We start from the raw sequence: 17,474 nt of genomic DNA, 5'->3' as shown, positions 1-17,474 counted from the left end.
TGTGTGAGAGTGTGTGTATGTGAGCTGTGTGTGTGCTGGTGTGTGTGTGTGTGTGTGTGTGTGTGTGTGTGTGTGCGTGTGTGTGTGTGTGCTGTGTGTTGAGTGTGTGTGTGTGTGTGTGTGTGTGTGTGCTGTGTGTGTGTGTGTGTGTGTGTGTGTGTGGTGTGTGTGTGTGTGTGTGTAGATTTTATTTCGTCTGAGTCTCTTTGCTAATCTGTGTATGTTCCTGCTACAGGAAAAGGGAGATACTGGCCCAAAGAGGGACATTGATGGCATGGGCGTGCCAGAGATCAAGTACGGAGACTCTGTGTGCTTCATCATGCATGTGGCAACAGGACTGTGGCTGTCCTACCAGGCGCCAGATGCCAAATCATCTCGTCTTGGTCCCCTAAAAAGAAGGGTAAATGCATTTTTTTTTTCTTTTAAAACTTGGATTTGGACTTCAGCCTTCAGCCTTCTGGGATTTTCTTACCTAGATGATTGAGTATGCATCAATAGACTTTGCAGTAACTTTTACTAATGTAGCTGTGATGTAGATGGGACCATTCAATGAACAGTTTAATTTTGCCTGTTTGATGAAAATAAATTGACCAGGGCTCTGTCCCTGCAGTACTGTCACAGCAAAACAATACATAAAATACACGTTGTTTATGTTTATTTAGATGAATCAAATTAGAAGCTGAATAGATCTTCTTCACACTTATTCAGACCCTTCATAGGGTATAATTACAGTGTATATTTAAGATAAAGGTAATTATGGTCCCATTCCATTAAGTGCAACACCAGCAGCTATGCCCACCTGAATTGAACATGACCATAACAAATATTAATTATTACATCTCTCTTCATGCTGAATGTCAAAATAACTGCTATGAAAATAGCCAGGTAATCTGTTTTTTATTGGTCAAGGACAAACTTTTAATAAGTTTGCACCAAATTCTCTTCAACCTCCATATGCACAGCGCACTGTACTGTCGTTAGTCACTTGATTATATTTTACATGACCAATAAACAAAAGAAGTACTGCTGACCGGCCCCAGGTTTCCTTTGTGTTTATGCTAAAATGACTTTATTGGAAAAAATACTCCATCTCAGCATATTGTACACTAAAGTAATCAAGGTAGTATAATGAAGTTCTTGAGCAGAGCACTTCTGCTACTGACCCCTTCATCTGCTCCAACTAATAATATATAAGCCAGTCGATACTTTACTTCAATGGTGCAAATTAAGCAGAAAAGAAGGGGACTGGACTTCACAAAGTACAACAACTTCTTTCTTTTAAGCTCCTCAGACTACCATGATGTGGATGACTGAGAACCTACACAGAGAAATTACACACACACACGCCTGGAAATGTGACAAATGAAGATGTATTGTGATTAGATGGTAATCAGAGATGCCGATTGCGGAGAATGCATTCATTGGCCTGCCAGGAGGTTGCTGCCGGCCTCATTAGCTCTGCTACATTTCTGGCACAGCAGAGATGGAGCGATGCCACTGATTGCAGTCGACAGCAAGTAGCGCGAAACATATTAAAGCCAATGCTCAACATGGCGAAGCTTTGACCTTTCCAGATACAGGAAATAGCAGGCGCAGGGGGTGTGGATAAGGGATGGAGAATAAGAGGGTTATTAAACAATCTATATTCTTCTAAAGAAACATGAGTTCTAAGTAAGAGCAATGTTTTGCTGCATTGCCAGGAGTACGATAGAAAAAGACTTTGAAGTGATGTGAGTCAGAGGGATTTTTACACTGCATCCACTGGGGATAAAGGGATATCCATGGGAACAAATGGAGCTCTGTGAAGGTGACTCAGTGTGCACTTTATGCAGTTGTAGCGATTTTAACAAAGGATAATAATTATGGATTGTTCACATATAAAAACAGTAAATCCCCCCCCCCAAAAAAAAGGCTGGATCTCTTCAGGTAAGGGAGGTTCAGCACAAAAATACATCTAAATTTAGTCTTTTCTCCTATTGGGTGTGGTTTAAAAAAAAAAAAAAAAATACCTTTATGTAAGTAAAATAGAGCGATTCTTAAATGTATTTAGCAGTTACAGCCAAATTAGAAATTTTAAAAAAAAAAAAAAAAATTACAGCTCAACAGAAAGAAAAAATACACAACCTGTAGTTTTATCACACTCCTGTGCTACCTTCTACTGCACAACTTACACAACAGTGTGTACCAAATTCATGGGAATAAATAAAAGACTTTCCATTACTGTTTCAAGTAAACCGTGTGCTCCTCTCTCGTGGTTATATCCAGCGTCAAGTCATTATTTTTGGACTACATGCTATCAAATGAGAGCCGCACAAACCCTCAGAGTTCAACAGAGTGAGAGTGGGAGAAAAATGGATGTGCAACTGCAGGAAAGAAATGACTAAAGGCAAATAAGAGATTACAAAGTATGTATCTAAAAAAACAAACACTATCAGTGCATCATAATTATTTTTAATATTGCAGTGGTGAGGCTGAATTTATTTTTTCTCCCTAATTGAAAACAGCTACAGTATATGCAAACCAGCTGCAATTGCACATGGACAACATGACTGCCTGCTCCAACGTTTACAGTGTTGTCAACTCAGCAGCTATGAAAAGGTTATTTTATAGTGGAATGGCATGAGCTCATTAAGGGCTTAGAGACTCGCTTTGGGAGTTGTTGATGAAGTAGTCAGGGTGAGATATTTTGAGTCCTCTTTTAATGAGGTTAGTTAACTAACAACATTTATTTACATCAACCCCCCAGAACGGCTTCCAGATCTTGTAACTGCCTTGCTCAAAGCGCACATAAGAGTTAGCTTTAAAACAGATAGTATACAGCGTTGTGAAAAAGTATTTGCCCCCTTCCTGATTTTGCATATTTGTGATACTTTAAAGTTTCCGATCATCAAGGAAATTTAAATATTAGACAAAGATAACCAGAGTAAATACAAACGGGAGTTTTTAAATTATGATTTTATTACTTAAGGTAGTTATTCAAACCTACGTGGCCCTATGTTAAAAAACAAACAAAAAAAAAATTGTTCCCTAAACTTTTTGCACATCAAGATGTTTTTGTACAGTCGCTTTCTTATTTCTGAATCATAAGAATCACCTTAATAGAGGCAAGTGAGGCCTGCAGTTCATTAGATGTTATTTTGGGCTCTTGTGTAACCTCCTGGATGAGTCGTTGATGAGCTCTTGGATTAATTTTGGTAGGCGGGCCACTCCTGGCAAGGTTGTTCTAAGTTTTATCCATTTGTGGATAATGCCTCTCTAGCCATGGTTTGCTGGAGTCCCAAAGCCTTAGAAATGGCTTTGAAACCCCTTCTAGACTGATAGAGGTCAGTGACTTTGTTTCTTAGTTTCTTTAGATTGTGACAGGATGTGTTGCATTTTCAGATCTTTAACTCTACTTCGCTTTGTGAGTCTGTTTAAGTGATTTCTTGAATCAACAGGTCTGATAGGGAAATTAAACTTTGCTTTCTACAAAACAAAACCAAAAAAAGTAGTTAATCACATTTAATTTAAGATTTAACAAAGGGTGCAATTACTATTTCGTACAGAGCCAGATATATTTTGATAGCTTTTTTCCCACATTTAAGTGTGAGAAAGACACAAAAAAAATACTAAATCAGGAAGGGAGAAAATAATTTACAGTGTTGTGAAAAAGTATGTTTATACAGGCAAACAGAGCACTGACCTTGGAGGCCCTAAAGCAGAAAGCAGTGGCCGTGGTGTCAGACTTCACTCTGTCCTGCAGAACCAGTCCACGGTCTTCAGTCAGAGCAAGATAATGGCCAGTAGAGAGATGGCGTAGTCGGAAGGGCTGGCCCCACCGGATGTGGCTACCACTCCAGCTAAACACAGAGAACTGGTGTCACAAGCTTTGAGTGCAACATTGCCCTGAAATTTCTAGACTTGGTCATCTGTGATAGTTTTCACAGCATAAGGAGAGTCAGGCTTGGAAAATGCTTTTTCTCACATGCAGCACATGTCAGGAGATGGACAGTTTGCATTAGGTGAAGCTTGCTGAATATAGCCTCCAGGCTAGTAGTGAATTCACCCACCCACATGTGTTCATTCTCACATCCACCTCCATTGAGTAATCGCTAGAAAAAAAAAAAAAACTTTCTCAGCATTTTCTATTTTTTCCCCACCATGGAACCAACGGGGGGTTGATTTGATTCTTTTGTTGCAATAACAGGTAACAGGTACTCTAAATTGAGACTGTCGACATAATTTAATATTTGAAAAGAAGTTTTTAAATTATTTTTGCCAGGTTTTCTTTACAGAAAAAAAAAAAACAAAACACGCTATATAGACTCTGCAGGCACAATATTTAGATCTAAGTGCTCTAGACAACTGAGTTATTTGCGTAAATTGCCCAAACTATTCTGAAAATACAAAGCTTACTTCATTCTAGGAAATGAATATCGCACCAGTAATGTAGGATTTACCATATTTCCCTTCTTCCTATTTAAAAGAATGTTCAAATGCATGTAAAAAACAACCTTGAATTGCACTACCAACTAAAATGATTTCACATATCAACTTCAGAGCAGCTCCAGTTTCTCTCTACAGATGATGCAATTTGGGAAACATTGTTCACAATTCTCCCTTAAGTCAAAAGTAGAGACATGAGCCTTAATAGTCGCACCTGTGGCACTTTGAAAGTGTACTGAGTCTGACAGGAATTCCCAGTGAGAGCTGGCAGCCGATGTAACTGGTGAAAAATTGCGTGGGTGGCCAGTTAAAGGAAAATGTGCGAGAAAGGGGGACGGTGATAGAAGAGAGGTAGTTCAAAGCGGGTGGTAAACAGAGCCTCGAATTCTGGAAACTCTGCCAGTTAATTGGTACTGACAGCTCGGAGAAGAGATAGATGAAGTTTATATATAACCTGGGAACCTATAGCCTCCCACAATTTCTTTGTATTTTGTTAAATAAAGGGAAATATTTGTAGTCATTTATTGAAACCTAAGGAAACCTCAATAGGAATATAGTATATAATGGAGAAACAGAGTTTGCACTACACTGATGTCCCCCCCCCCCCGCTCAAGATGATCCCACACTGCTTCAAAAATGTTAAGATCTAGGCTCAGGGGAGGCCAATCCATGTGTGTTTGTGCGTCTTTAATCCAGGTATGCTTTTCCTACATTGACAGTGTGTTTGGCATTACAGTCATGCTGAAAAGCTGCCAATCCAATGCTTTCCAGATGGTACTGTACATTTCTGCATTCATAATTCCATTAATTTTGACAAGATCCCCAAAACAACTGGCTGAAATGCAAACTCTAAACCATGACCAAACCTCCGCTATGGCTACACATGGCTGTAGAGACACACTTTGTGCCTCTCTCCTGACCATAACTGATGACAAATTGAACTAAAAATGCAAAATTTGGAATAATCACCCCTTAAGACATTCTGTTACTGATTGTTATTCTAATTATTGTGTAATTTGGCAAAATAATTTCTCCCCATTTCCATCATTAAGAATGGCTTTGTGACAGCTGCCTTTCCACTGAGACCATTTGTGAAGAACCGTTAGTGAACAGTAGAAGGATTAATTGAACGGCCGTATTGATTTTAAGTCCTGTGTCCCCTGTTTGTGTCCAGTTACTTAAGGACATAACTTTCAGATACTGTTTATTTACTGTAGGTAATTTTTTTAGGCCGACCACTTCTCACCTCATCCAGTTTAGATAATAATATGTAATTTTTTCATGTTCTTTTATATCCCACTCAAATAAAACAATCCCTTTGTGTAATTTCTGAGAGAAACATATATTATTTATTTTATTTGTGTTTTTGAGTCAGATGTTACCTGATCCTCAGTGGCTCCACTCTCCACAGTGAACGGGCCCTTGATGCTCCCTTGCCAGCCTCATAGTTAACTATCCTAAAAGCAGAAGAAATAAATGTGGGCCTCAGTTAAGTAATTTAAGTGACAGAAACAACATGAACAGTCCAACATGGTATGCTTCTGTTAAAGCTAAAAACACCCTCTGTGAACTGGATCCCGAGGGAAATCTGGCTCCAGATTAATTTGTTTTTGGAGACATTTTGATGTTCTCAAGAAAAATATCACAGTGTCTCCATATATATGATTATTCCTGCTTAAACCTCACTGTGCAGGTCAGAAAACAAGAGATTCTTATATTTTATGATAGTGACTCAGGAGGGAGAAAAAAAACTGTTGGGTTGAAGGCTATTTCAGTGCTTCTCAATAAATAACAGCCTTGTAACCCTTCACACAGGATTACAACAGAAAGAGTTTGGATTGAAAAGAAAAAAAAAAAAAAAAAAAAAAGAAAAAAAGAGGCCTCAGGTGAATTTTCTTCAAAAGAACAAACACAAAAAAGTGGATTGAAAAGTAAATTTTGAACTCCTATAACTTTAACATATGTGGTAAGTGTAAACGTTTGCAGTATTTCCTCACAGCTTAAGACAAAAAACAAAAAAAAAATTTCAGTTTTAAAGTGAAGCTTAAAAGTGACAACATTTTTTTAGTTTATTATTAATCATCCTCAAAACTATTTTCCCCAATGGTTAGTTTGAAAGATTTTATTAATTTAATTAATTAAATTACTAACCTCTGCTCCTCCTCACTCTTGTCTGCTCCAGGGATGGTCAGGCTCTCATCATGCCCATGACAGAGACGCATCACATGTCCACCAATTAAAAAACCTAAAAGGCAAAAAAAAAGAAGTTCCATTTATTCATGAAAAAGAAATCATTTATTCTAATATATGGCTGCTTTGTTTTTCAAACACCATCAGTACATTAAAATGATGACAGGAAATAATACATTTTTAAATTATAAAAAGGTGAACTTTCTTTGAAACATTAACTTAAAATTGTGAGTTTAAATTAAACAGATTTTTTTATTTAGACACACACACACACACACACGCGCACACACACACGCACAGTTGTGTTTTCACATCCTTGTGGGGACATCTAATTGACATAATGCTTTCCTTAGCTGCTTACCCTAACATTAAGCATCAAAAATGAATGTCTGAACCTAACCCTAACCTAATTGTAGCCCTGACACTAAAAATCACATTTTGAGTCTCAGAAATGTCTTCGAACTTGTGGAGACGGGGATTTTGTCCCCATAAGGGCCTGTTGGTCCCCACAAGTATAGTAAGCTTCCAATTTTTGGTCACCACAAAGATATGTTAACATGGTTGTTGGGGTTTTTAAGCTTACCTACTGCCATGTTACTTGATGAGCAGGTAGGCTGGACATTCCACAGGGTCTGCATGAAGGAGGCATCCACGTGAAAGTTGCCATTGGAAATAGAGAGATGCTGGAAAAGAGAAGCACAGTTACGCGGGGAACAGTTGACCTTGAGTTAACCAGCTGTGTTAGCAGCAGGAAAACAGGGACATACAACACAATTTAGCAACAGTGCACAGACGAGGAAGATGTCCAAGCGCCTGGAGTTGAAAAGAGATTAAAACATGTCGTCCTTCTCATGAGAAGGACGACATGTTTTAATCTCTTTTATCACTGCAGGCCAAAGGCACTGCTCCATGTAACATGCCCAGATAATGCAATAATTCCTTTGAGATTAAAAATTAAGAAAGAAAGAAAAAATAAATACATTTGAAAAACACCTACTCCTGGTAGGTTGCATTCAGATGAAAGTGAAGAGTCGATACGAGTTTAGCTTTAAGCTACACCCAAGTAAGCATTGATGCAAGGATTTCTAACACATACAATACAGGCAAAAGGGTTTAGCAGCTGCCAATGCTCACACCCTAGAACACCATTAGGAAGTCCTTTAATTGTTCCAAAATATATTCTACAACATGAAAACAAGTCTTTACGAAATTCCCCTGAAAACATCATACTATCATACGATAATATGAGCACCAATTGAGTTTTCTTTCATTTGCCTGTATTTGTCCTAGCATGTCATTTAAAAATGTCTTAATCTGTAACAGTAGACATGCCAAGTCAAAACATCTATGCACTGTCTCTCTCAAAAACAATTTTTATCATCCTCACATTTATCCAACAAAATCACCCTGACTTGATAAAAAGACATAAATGCCCCTGTCCTAAATGACAGCAATACATTCACTGTGATGTAATGAATGACAGTAATAATGCAGTGACTGCTTTTGCATTTCTGAGGTGTCCCATTCTTCAATACCTGAATTTCCGACAAGCTACTGCAGGTACAGGCTTTACAGTATCTTTGGCAGATTTGCTTTAATTGCATATTTTCCTCCCCGAAGGACTGGTATGGCCACTAGAAGAGAGTGCAAGTCACTTTCCCATGCCAGGCACGTCAATGTCCCTCACTTTTGCCATTTCTCGCGCTGCCTCTTCCTCTGTTTCTCCTCAAATCCCCCTCTCCTCTCTTTTCCATGTAAGTTAATTGAGGTCAGGTGTATAGCTCTGCATAGTGGAGACAGCATTAACTCAAAGCTCATCAGTCAGGCGGATGAGTTTCATAAAAAACATTATTAAAAAGGACCTGCATGGGGGTGGAGGGGGCATGGGAGGGGATTCAGAAGTAATCTGATTTCTAGTTCAGATAGCAAACGAAGGTTTTTTGAGTTTCCCTCCTGAATTGCCTTGTCACTCCAAAGTTGGTGAGAGTGAGACCGATATCAGGGTTATCCGAGTGCTACGAAACTTTCCAAAGTACCTTTTCAGGCAGACGGTGAACCAAAGCAGATAACTCCAGCTATGTGGGGCAAATAATCTTCAAAACAGAACCACTCTTCTTTGCATACGGCGCATTTGGTCTTTCGAGTTTAGAGGAAGACAAATCACCTCAGATATTAAAAAAAAAAGAATAATAAAAAATAAATAAATACCTGGCAGTAAAATAAGAAAGCTTCCAAAACAACAGCAGAAAATATCTGAACTAGGTGAGATTTGACAAGCAAACCACACAAAAGAAAGCGAGAGATTATACACAGAGTATCAGAAACACAAGAGTGACTCTGATGTAATCTGACTGTTTAAAGAACAGCACACATTCACGAGAGAAATCTGGAGTAAAGATGAAGGAAGAGCATCTGATTTAATGAAAACTGCTACAATTAATCTGTCATCATGTTTAAAAGCTGCATCCTCATTTTTAGTGGGTGGATAAATGATGTCCTTAAGTACTTTGGTGAACTACAGTGTTTTTATAATAAAAGTTACCAGAAGAGTAAATTATGTTGTTTTCTTTTCTGCAAGCTGGTAAATGTTGCTTTGATTTAGAAAGCTGCAAATAAAATATACGCCATGTGCTTGTATATTAATGCATCGTATTTATGGCTTCCTGTGATGCTAAATAACTTCCACATCATCACAAGAAGAGGTAGTTTTGCCTAAATTATTGATAAGGTTCAGTCAAGCTACTCCTACAGTTTTACAGGTGGATAAAGTTTAACTGGATTGCAATGTCAGAATTCAATTAAAAAAAAAATAAAATTCATCTCTTATCCAAAACAATGAAACAGAGTCTTGGAGATAAAACTACACAGCTTGTTTGCTTGTGACACTAGGACAAAACTAAGGAAATTTACATTTGGTGGATTATTTCTTTGTTGTAATAATGCTTCTTGGTAATGAATCCTATATGACTGGAAAAACTGTTTATTTCCCCTCAAATGGTCATCATTTGTGGCAGAGGGGTCATTTGGTTTATCATGCATACATTAACCTCAGTCACAGGTGCGCTTCTAATGCCTTCTGCTCTTGTGAAGCTCTTTTAGATGTGACTTACTAGATATCTCTCCGTCGACACACTGACAAGAATCAGGTCGTCTCCAATGCGGACTTTCTCTCCCTCAGATCTCTGCTTGGATGCAGGGTGAATGGTCCACCAGCAGGACTCTCCTATTGACATAAATACACATAAAAATAATATTCAAATAAGTGGCAACAAGTGGAATATAAAGCTTGGGAAAATCTAGTGAGCAGTGCAGACACATACATGCCCTTTAAAATCCCTCCTGTCTTTGGTTAGATCCTGTAGAAGCAGTGGAACTGTTTCCATATGATAAATGACCTTATGCTTTAGTTCAAATGTCAAATATAGCTGTACTGTGCACACACACACACACATACACGTGGAGTTTGAGTATTTCTCCCAATAATTCAATCTCAAAGTTAAATCAACCTGAAATGATCACTCCCAAAGGCTGAATTCACCTGAAAGCAGTAAAATCTCTGAAGTGCCTAATAGTCATACCATACCTATTGAATCTTCTTGCAGTCCGACATCAAATGACAGCTTGTCTGTCAGAGACCTTGATGTCTTCAAACAGGTCAAGTACTGGTGAGTGAAAAATGAACTAATGTTAGGTCAAATGAAACACTAAGACTAGCCATAAGAGGAATTCAGCTCATGTTAAAGTGTCTCATTAGAATACTGGGGTTGAATTTAGTGCTAAATAATTAGTATATTAATCAATTAGTAAGGAATTCATTCATTGATTTTCTGTTTGAAGTTATGATTAAATGCTACTGTGCAAAAGTCTCGAGCCAGGTCTTATTTCTTTCTCTTTTTTTAATATAAAAATGAGAAAATGGGTGCAAACATACTTGGACATAAATGATATAAAACCAAAACAGAATTTGTCCAATTCTAATAAGCTTGAAAGTCACCTTTATACTTCAACTTATCCTAAACTCTCTTAGGCAAGCTTTCATGCCTTTTCTTCAAGTAGTCTTCAGAAATTCTTCTAGAAGACAGTTGAAGGACATTCAAAGCTTCTCTTTCGATGTTGGCTGCCTTTTGTTCTGTTCTCCATTAAGATCCCACACTGCTTCAATTATGTTGAGGTCTGAGCTCTGGGGAAGCCAGTCCATGACTGATAGTGTTCATTTTGCATTAGCAGTTAATGCATGCTTTTCCTCCGCTGGCAATGTGTTTGGGATGTTTGTCATGTTGAAAAATGAAGCAGTTGCTAGTAAAGTGTTTTCCAGATGGCACTGGATGGTCGAGCAAAATCTGATGGTGCTTTCTTCGTTCTTAATTTGATCAAATTTGACAAGAACACCCCACTGGATGAAATGTAACCCCAAACTATGGTAGAGACTCCATCATGTTCTACAAATGGTTGTAGACACTCACTACTGTACTTCTTTTCTGACCTCTTCTAATACATATTAAAACAATACTGTAAAATCCAGAATCGTTGCTCCAAGTCTCGGTGAACAGTATGTGGATTAACTGACAAGTCAGAGCCATATATCAGGTCTCTTGTCAGCTCTTTGTTGATTTTTTAAAAGGACAGATACATGGAGATCCTGTTCATCTGCTGTAGATTTGTGTTTTGTTTACTCCTGATAAGTTCATCTTCCACTTATCCATATTCCTTAAACTTTTTAAGGACTACACATCATGCAAAGGTACTCCTAAGGCAACACCTCTCTTGGTGACCTTAGTGCAAAAAATACCATTTAATTTCTGCCAAACTGTGTTACTGTTGTTTTTTTATTTTTTATTTTTTATTTTTGTAGATTTAGCAAAAAAAAAAAAAAAAAAAAAAAGTGTATTTTTCCAACAGGCCATTAGTAACAACGTATGTAAAGATACAATTTAAAATTGGTTCTTTACCAAGTTGTGTTATGTGCAGATGCAAAACCGGTTCATCACTTGAGTTAGGTGGCTTTTTATGTTGAAATCATACTGTAGGTCATTCTTCTGAAAGTATAAGGTTCAAGGACTGGACTGAAAATGGGTGACAAAGCAGCCAAAGTCCAAAGAAAATATTTGAAAGATCTCCAGAAAGCTTTAAGAACTATTGTTCAAGACCACTATAGAAAAAAGACAGTCTTTCTTTTTGGAAATGAAATAAAAAGAAACAAGTGGTGGCTCAAGACTTTTACAAAGAATTGTGTGAATTGCAGATTATGTTTTTCCAACTTCAGTTCAATCGAAAGCAACTGAAGACTTCACAATCACGTCATGGTTCTAATATTTTTAAACACCAGGGCTTTTTCATTAAAGATTCTTTTTAGGTAGATCTAAAAGAAAATCTCCAACATAATAATACATTTACTTTACATATTAATTGGAGTCTTATATACTCATTTTTTGGTTTCTTTCTCATCAAATGGGAACAAATAATATAAAAAAAAAAGCAACTGTCATCAATAATGTAACAGACTTTGCTTTTCCCACATGAAGACCAATTATGTTAACTCGTGCATACTTGATAAACAGACCCCATGGTGAGCTAGGAAAATCCTTGTCCCTTTTAGCTTTCTGTCATTCTTACACATTAATACTCACCATGCCACTGAAGGAGTGGCGTAGGAGGATGGCGTGACCATAGAGCAGGGTCCGGTGTCCACCCCCCTGACCCGCCTGCCAGGAAATAAACAGGTAATAGATTATTATCATACCCTAACACTCCTGACCTCTGAACCCTGACAGGTTAGTATCTCCCACTTTACTTCTGCATCAGTTATTAAAGTGCGAGTGGCTTTACGCTCTGTGCGAGCAAAGCATGGGACGTCCTGGATCAAATATCCTTTACTGAAGATCACCATTCCAAGTGCAAGCGGCAAAGAGAAAAAGAGGAACACAAAAAACTCCATTCACAGTCAAACAAACACATAGATAGTATCACACTCAGTAGACAACTTGCTCATTCTTGTGACAAACAAGAATAACTGTGAGGTTTGGTAGCAAAACACCTGAGGAAATGTGAGGAAACAGATGAGCAAAAAAAAAGAGTGGATCCTTTATCATCATGGTGAATAAAGAAATTGCTTCTTACCTTTTTAATCAACCTCTAGCAGCAGAATAAAAACAAAAAAGAAGATGACCATAAGCAGCAATAACTAAACCAGGTCTGCACAAGCAAGGTTCTGGCATTCATGGAGTCAGCTCACATTTAAATGAATTAATTAAATCAAACTCAAAGATTCATACGTATACGCACGAGAAGGTTCTTGTTAATTTCTAAAGGTCCTGCTTTAATGTAATTAGCAAATTTGGCCTTAAACTGCAAAATGTTAAAACAGTTTAGCTCACACGTGTATTAAAAGTCGTATTATCAGAGCTGTAAACAGACACTTTCTTCTCACCTACAGTACATTTAGAGTATCCACTCGGATTTAACATTTCTTTACAGTTTAAACAATGATTAGGCCCTGCATTCACTCAAGCAATGCATAGAGGTTCCCCTCTAGTCTAGTTGTCAACATTAATTTGTATTTAATGGTAGGTTTACATTCAAATTAATTTAAAGGGAACTCCCAATGGTCCCCTGAATACGACCCTTAGCTAATTCTCATTTGGCTTCAAAGTCTCACCCAGATGGCTTGAATAAGTGAGACGAAAAAGGAAATGGAAGGTTCGATCAAAAAGAAAAAAAAAAAAAAAAAAAGGGGGGGGGGGGGGGGGGGGAGGGGAAGTATCCTAGCAACAGCTGGGAGGGGGGGTACCGAGAGAGAGCCAGCCTGTATTTCAGGCCTGCTGTCATGCTGACACATCACTGCCAGGAACTGTGACCTTTGGTGTGGTGCCCCTCCTGAGTATAAGCACTGTATCATGAATAGCTAGTACTGTTTTATGAAATTTGCTAGACAGTATTTTGTCTCACTTACTTTGTCTCGTATTTTGTTGCAAAAGGATAAAGGGTATGTGCGCTGTATACTTATGGATAATTGTGGTGATTTGAAGTATTTTTCTTCTAGTCAGAGATGGAAATAAAGAGGTAAAAACTGACAATGAATTGTTCATACTACCATTTATTGTCTCTGAATCTAAAGACTGCCATGCTGTTGCAGTGAGCAACATATTTCATGATTTTGAACTAATGTGGACTCCATGAATTTTTTTGAAAGAACTCTATGGAGTAACGCCAACAGTTACTTTCACATCTGCAGAAATCACTTCCTGGAAAGTAAAGGTAGCGTGATTTTATCATTTTGGTGTTTTATAGAATTGATGACTGAAACAAGTTTAAGAAATCTTCGGTAAACATTTTTCTTCTCACTCCAATCTAATTTCTGAAAATGGTACAGAATAAAAGTCTAATTCATTCACACAAAATCGCCCGTACTTCTTATAACTATATATAATATAAAAGAAAAGCGGGCCCCCTTAATTCTAACGTTTTACTCGTCAGGGCATTAAAAAACAAAACAAAAACAAACAAACAAATCTGAGCCATACCGGTTTCGGGTATGAAGCCAAAATGCTAAAGTAATAGGTGAAAAGCATATCCCATGTTTCAGTATCTTGTAGTAATCAATTTATATATGAGTTTCAGTGTCCTACGTTGTTGTGGACGGACTTTGGCCCCACTTTTCTTTACGATGTTGCTTCAGGTCATTGAGGTTTGTGGGAATGTGTTTATTTGTAGTTTTCTTAACATCAGCATTTCAGTGGGTTTGAGGTCTGGACTTTGCCGCCGTCTTCCTGTGTCATGACCCAATTATAGCCAACCTTTAGCTCTCAAACAGATATTCTCATATTTTACTCTACCAAACCTTTGGTAAACAGAGGACTTCATGGTTGACTTTCTTACTGCTAGGTGCCCAGGTCCTGTGACTGCAAAACAAGCCAAGATCATTACCGCTCCACCGCCATGCCTGACAGTTGGTATGAGGCGTTTTTGCTGTGCATAATGACCGAAAGGACAAGCCAAAGGACAATGTCCCAGACGCCTAGTGATTTGTTCAGATTCAACTTTGCAAACCTAAAGGGTGCTGCCATGTTTTCATTTCTCCTGGCAACCCCTCTAAACACGGCATACTTGTTCAGTATTTTTCTAATTGCCACATCATCAACTTTAACATGCTAACAGACCTGTAGAGTTTGCACAGTTTGACCTCGGGTTGACTTTGCTGAAATGTCCTTTCCTGGTTATGAGCATATGTTAAAATCCAGACCAGTAAACTATCAGAACTTCTTCTTTTACAGAGCTGGTCAAACTTGCTGAAGATCAGTTAATATGCTGTATTTGATTAGCAGTACCTGGCTGTTACTGCTTCCATAGGAATTAAAAGGGTAAGTAAGCAGGAACTAAGTTCTTTTTGTTTTGTGTTTTTTAAGAACAGGCTTGCATTAAATCCTGTAAAATCTGCCTTTCTGACCAATGACCAGCTTCTGCAACACATACGACAAGGATTTCATTTTCTACCATGCTTACTTTTTTGCTGGACGCTCATCATTATTGACCAACTATACCTAACCTAATACCTAGAGTAACTAAGATAATCCCCACAAATATATTCTTGCTTGCATTTAAAAATGTGATGTGTATGTACAATTGCCAATACTCATTTACAATTACAAGAATTAATCACTGTCCATTTTTTTTTCCAAGGCTTGCTGTAAAGCTTCTGAAGGTTTTATAGCAAACTGTGACTAATGGATCTTCCTAAATGTACAGTTAATATCTGATCTCATATGGAATGGCCTGAGGATGAGAAAAAGCAAAGTAATCAATTTTCCAAGGAGGAGGGAAAAAAAAAAATTCAGCCCAGTTTAATTTGCTAAGTGCCACCTGATACATTGACTTTCATGTACATATTTAATGTGCTGTCCTTCGAATCACTGGATAACATACAGCTTAATTTGCTTTGCATTAACTTAATAAAATCACATTAAAATATCATATGCATTGTGATGTACAATGTTTGACATGTAGTTAATAATAATAATAATAATAATAATAATAATAATAATAATAATGAAAACATTCATCCAGTAATCTGATCCCAAACATTAAAAGTGCACTGAATAATCCTCAACAGCTGTGCATGTGAAGACTCTGAAATCAAAACTGATTTCAGGACATTTCCTCTTGTCAGTACTCTTGAAATCAATTGATGTTAGAGACCAAACCCAGAGAAAACAGAAGCACACCGAGACCACAAAGAGAGTTTCCTGCCAAAATGTGGGTTTTCTAAATTAAACAAATTAATGACCAAGGATACCACTTGTAAGCTAAATTTATGATATGTAGCAGAGATATTTCAAGTTGTAAATCAAGGCTTGAATTTAGTCCATGAAAAAACAAACGGGGATAATAAACGCTTGAGCAAATGATTAGCAGACTTTTAAGCGCTTACACACAAGGTATACAGGCAAAGACATTTTAATCATGAGCACAGTTTGACAGTACCAATGGATGTCTATTTCTAGACTACCATAAGAGCTCTGAGACAAGTTAATCAATTGTCTCTACACTAGTCTGACCACTGACGAGGAAAAAGCCTAATTTACTATCTTGAGGATGTCAATCCCCCCCAAAAAAGTGTCCTTTTAATTCTATTAATTGAAAATTCATTTAAATGTACCACCAGTGGTATAATAATGGTGGTATAAAATATACTACCTGTCTTCTAGCTACATACATGACAAATAAAGCTTTCAAGACAGTCAAGAAATAGACGTTGCTTTAAGTGAAAGCACTTAAAGTTTCAACCATTTAACTGCCAGTAAGTACGTCTGTCATGCACGCTGACAACATGATGGATGAACAAACTGATGGACCTACCCATTTTTCATGGTCAGCACTCTAGTAACACACAAATACAAATAAAAAGAATGTGTTATCGGGATGTATGGCAGTCAATTATACAAAGTTGAGAGCAAAAATTGGGAGAATTATAGTGGTGTGAGGAGGTACAGCGATTTATTAGCCTTGCTACCAGAGAGTTTGTATTCTAGCCAACATCATGTTGTCTTGCCAAACAAGGCCAGCCAACAATGCTGCACTGTTGAGCACAAAACAAATCTGCTACCCAGGCTAATAACAATGCAGTGCTGATTTTCCAGTGAGGGGAACCAAGTGGTTTACAAACTAAGACACTTAGGGAAGCATCTGTGTCAGAGGCCTATGCTGTGCAGAGCAACTGAGCACTTGGGCTATTTTGCATTAGTATTGTAAGCTTTTGTACTCAGCTTGTCTTACAAATAACTGTGATGCCCTGTAGTGGTCGGGTTCCTGTAATTGCCACAGTTGTACTGCACAATGATTCATGCTACCATCGCTTTGTCATCTCTATTCCTACAGTACCAGTGGTCTATCCAAAGTTTTAACTCATAATAATAACTGAATGCGTCACCTGAGGAATGCTTTCTAACTAAGAACAGACCATGTGTACTGAGTAGGAACAGTGACTAAAAAAATACAAACAATTACACAAGCACAACATTTTTTTGTATGTGGGTGTTTGTCCAAATTTAAATACCAGAGCACTGTTTTCTCTTTGTTTTTCCCAGAAGAAATTTAGAGTAAACAAGGGTGTATCAAGCGCTACCCATCGCCTGACCTCGCTTTATTAAATCTATAATGTGTGCTAGAAGTGCTGGGTGATGAGAATAAATGAAACATGAAATGGCTCTCTTAGAGCACAGCAGCATGAGTGAATATGGACATCTGACTGGTTTACAAACCACATCCAGCCCGCTGGAGGGCTTCCGTGCGATCGATGACACCCCCATGGCACTACAGAGAATCTGTCATATCCAATATTACTTACCTGCTCTAATAAACATGTC

General features: G+C 37.8%; 1 protein-coding gene across 6 annotated transcripts in view; it reads right to left on the bottom strand.

Annotated features, from left to right (window-relative positions):
- Positions 1 to 17,474, bottom strand: part of ryr3 (ryanodine receptor 3) — a 114,552-nt gene that overhangs the window by 74,326 nt on the left and 22,752 nt on the right. For 2 of the 6 annotated variants that reach the window (XM_014336541.2, XM_014336543.2), the window contains exons 4-11: positions 16,468 to 16,488; positions 12,243 to 12,317; positions 10,199 to 10,277; positions 9,726 to 9,838; positions 7,199 to 7,298; positions 6,577 to 6,670; positions 5,808 to 5,882; positions 3,683 to 3,839 (exon numbers count right to left, since the gene is read on the bottom strand). In XM_014336541.2, the coding sequence (XP_014192027.1) occupies positions 3,683 to 3,839; positions 5,808 to 5,882; positions 6,577 to 6,670; positions 7,199 to 7,298; positions 9,726 to 9,838; positions 10,199 to 10,277; positions 12,243 to 12,317; positions 16,468 to 16,488 (714 nt within the window). Of the gene's footprint in view, positions 1 to 3,682; positions 3,840 to 5,807; positions 5,883 to 6,576; positions 6,671 to 7,196; positions 7,299 to 9,725; positions 9,839 to 10,198; positions 10,278 to 12,242; positions 12,318 to 12,732; positions 12,748 to 16,467; positions 16,489 to 17,474 lie in introns of those variants that run through there. The other 4 variants (XM_014336546.2, XM_014336548.2, XM_042224719.1 and 1 more) reach the window with 3 other exon arrangements.

Source organism: Haplochromis burtoni, unplaced genomic scaffold (assembly GCF_018398535.1).
Source record: "Haplochromis burtoni strain Fernald_Lab_line unplaced genomic scaffold, NCSU_Asbu1 Contig_147, whole genome shotgun sequence".
NCBI lineage: Eukaryota > Metazoa > Chordata > Actinopteri > Cichliformes > Cichlidae > Haplochromis > Haplochromis burtoni.
Note: the sequence above shows the minus strand (reverse complement) of the source record. Positions and strands in the feature narration are given on the sequence as shown.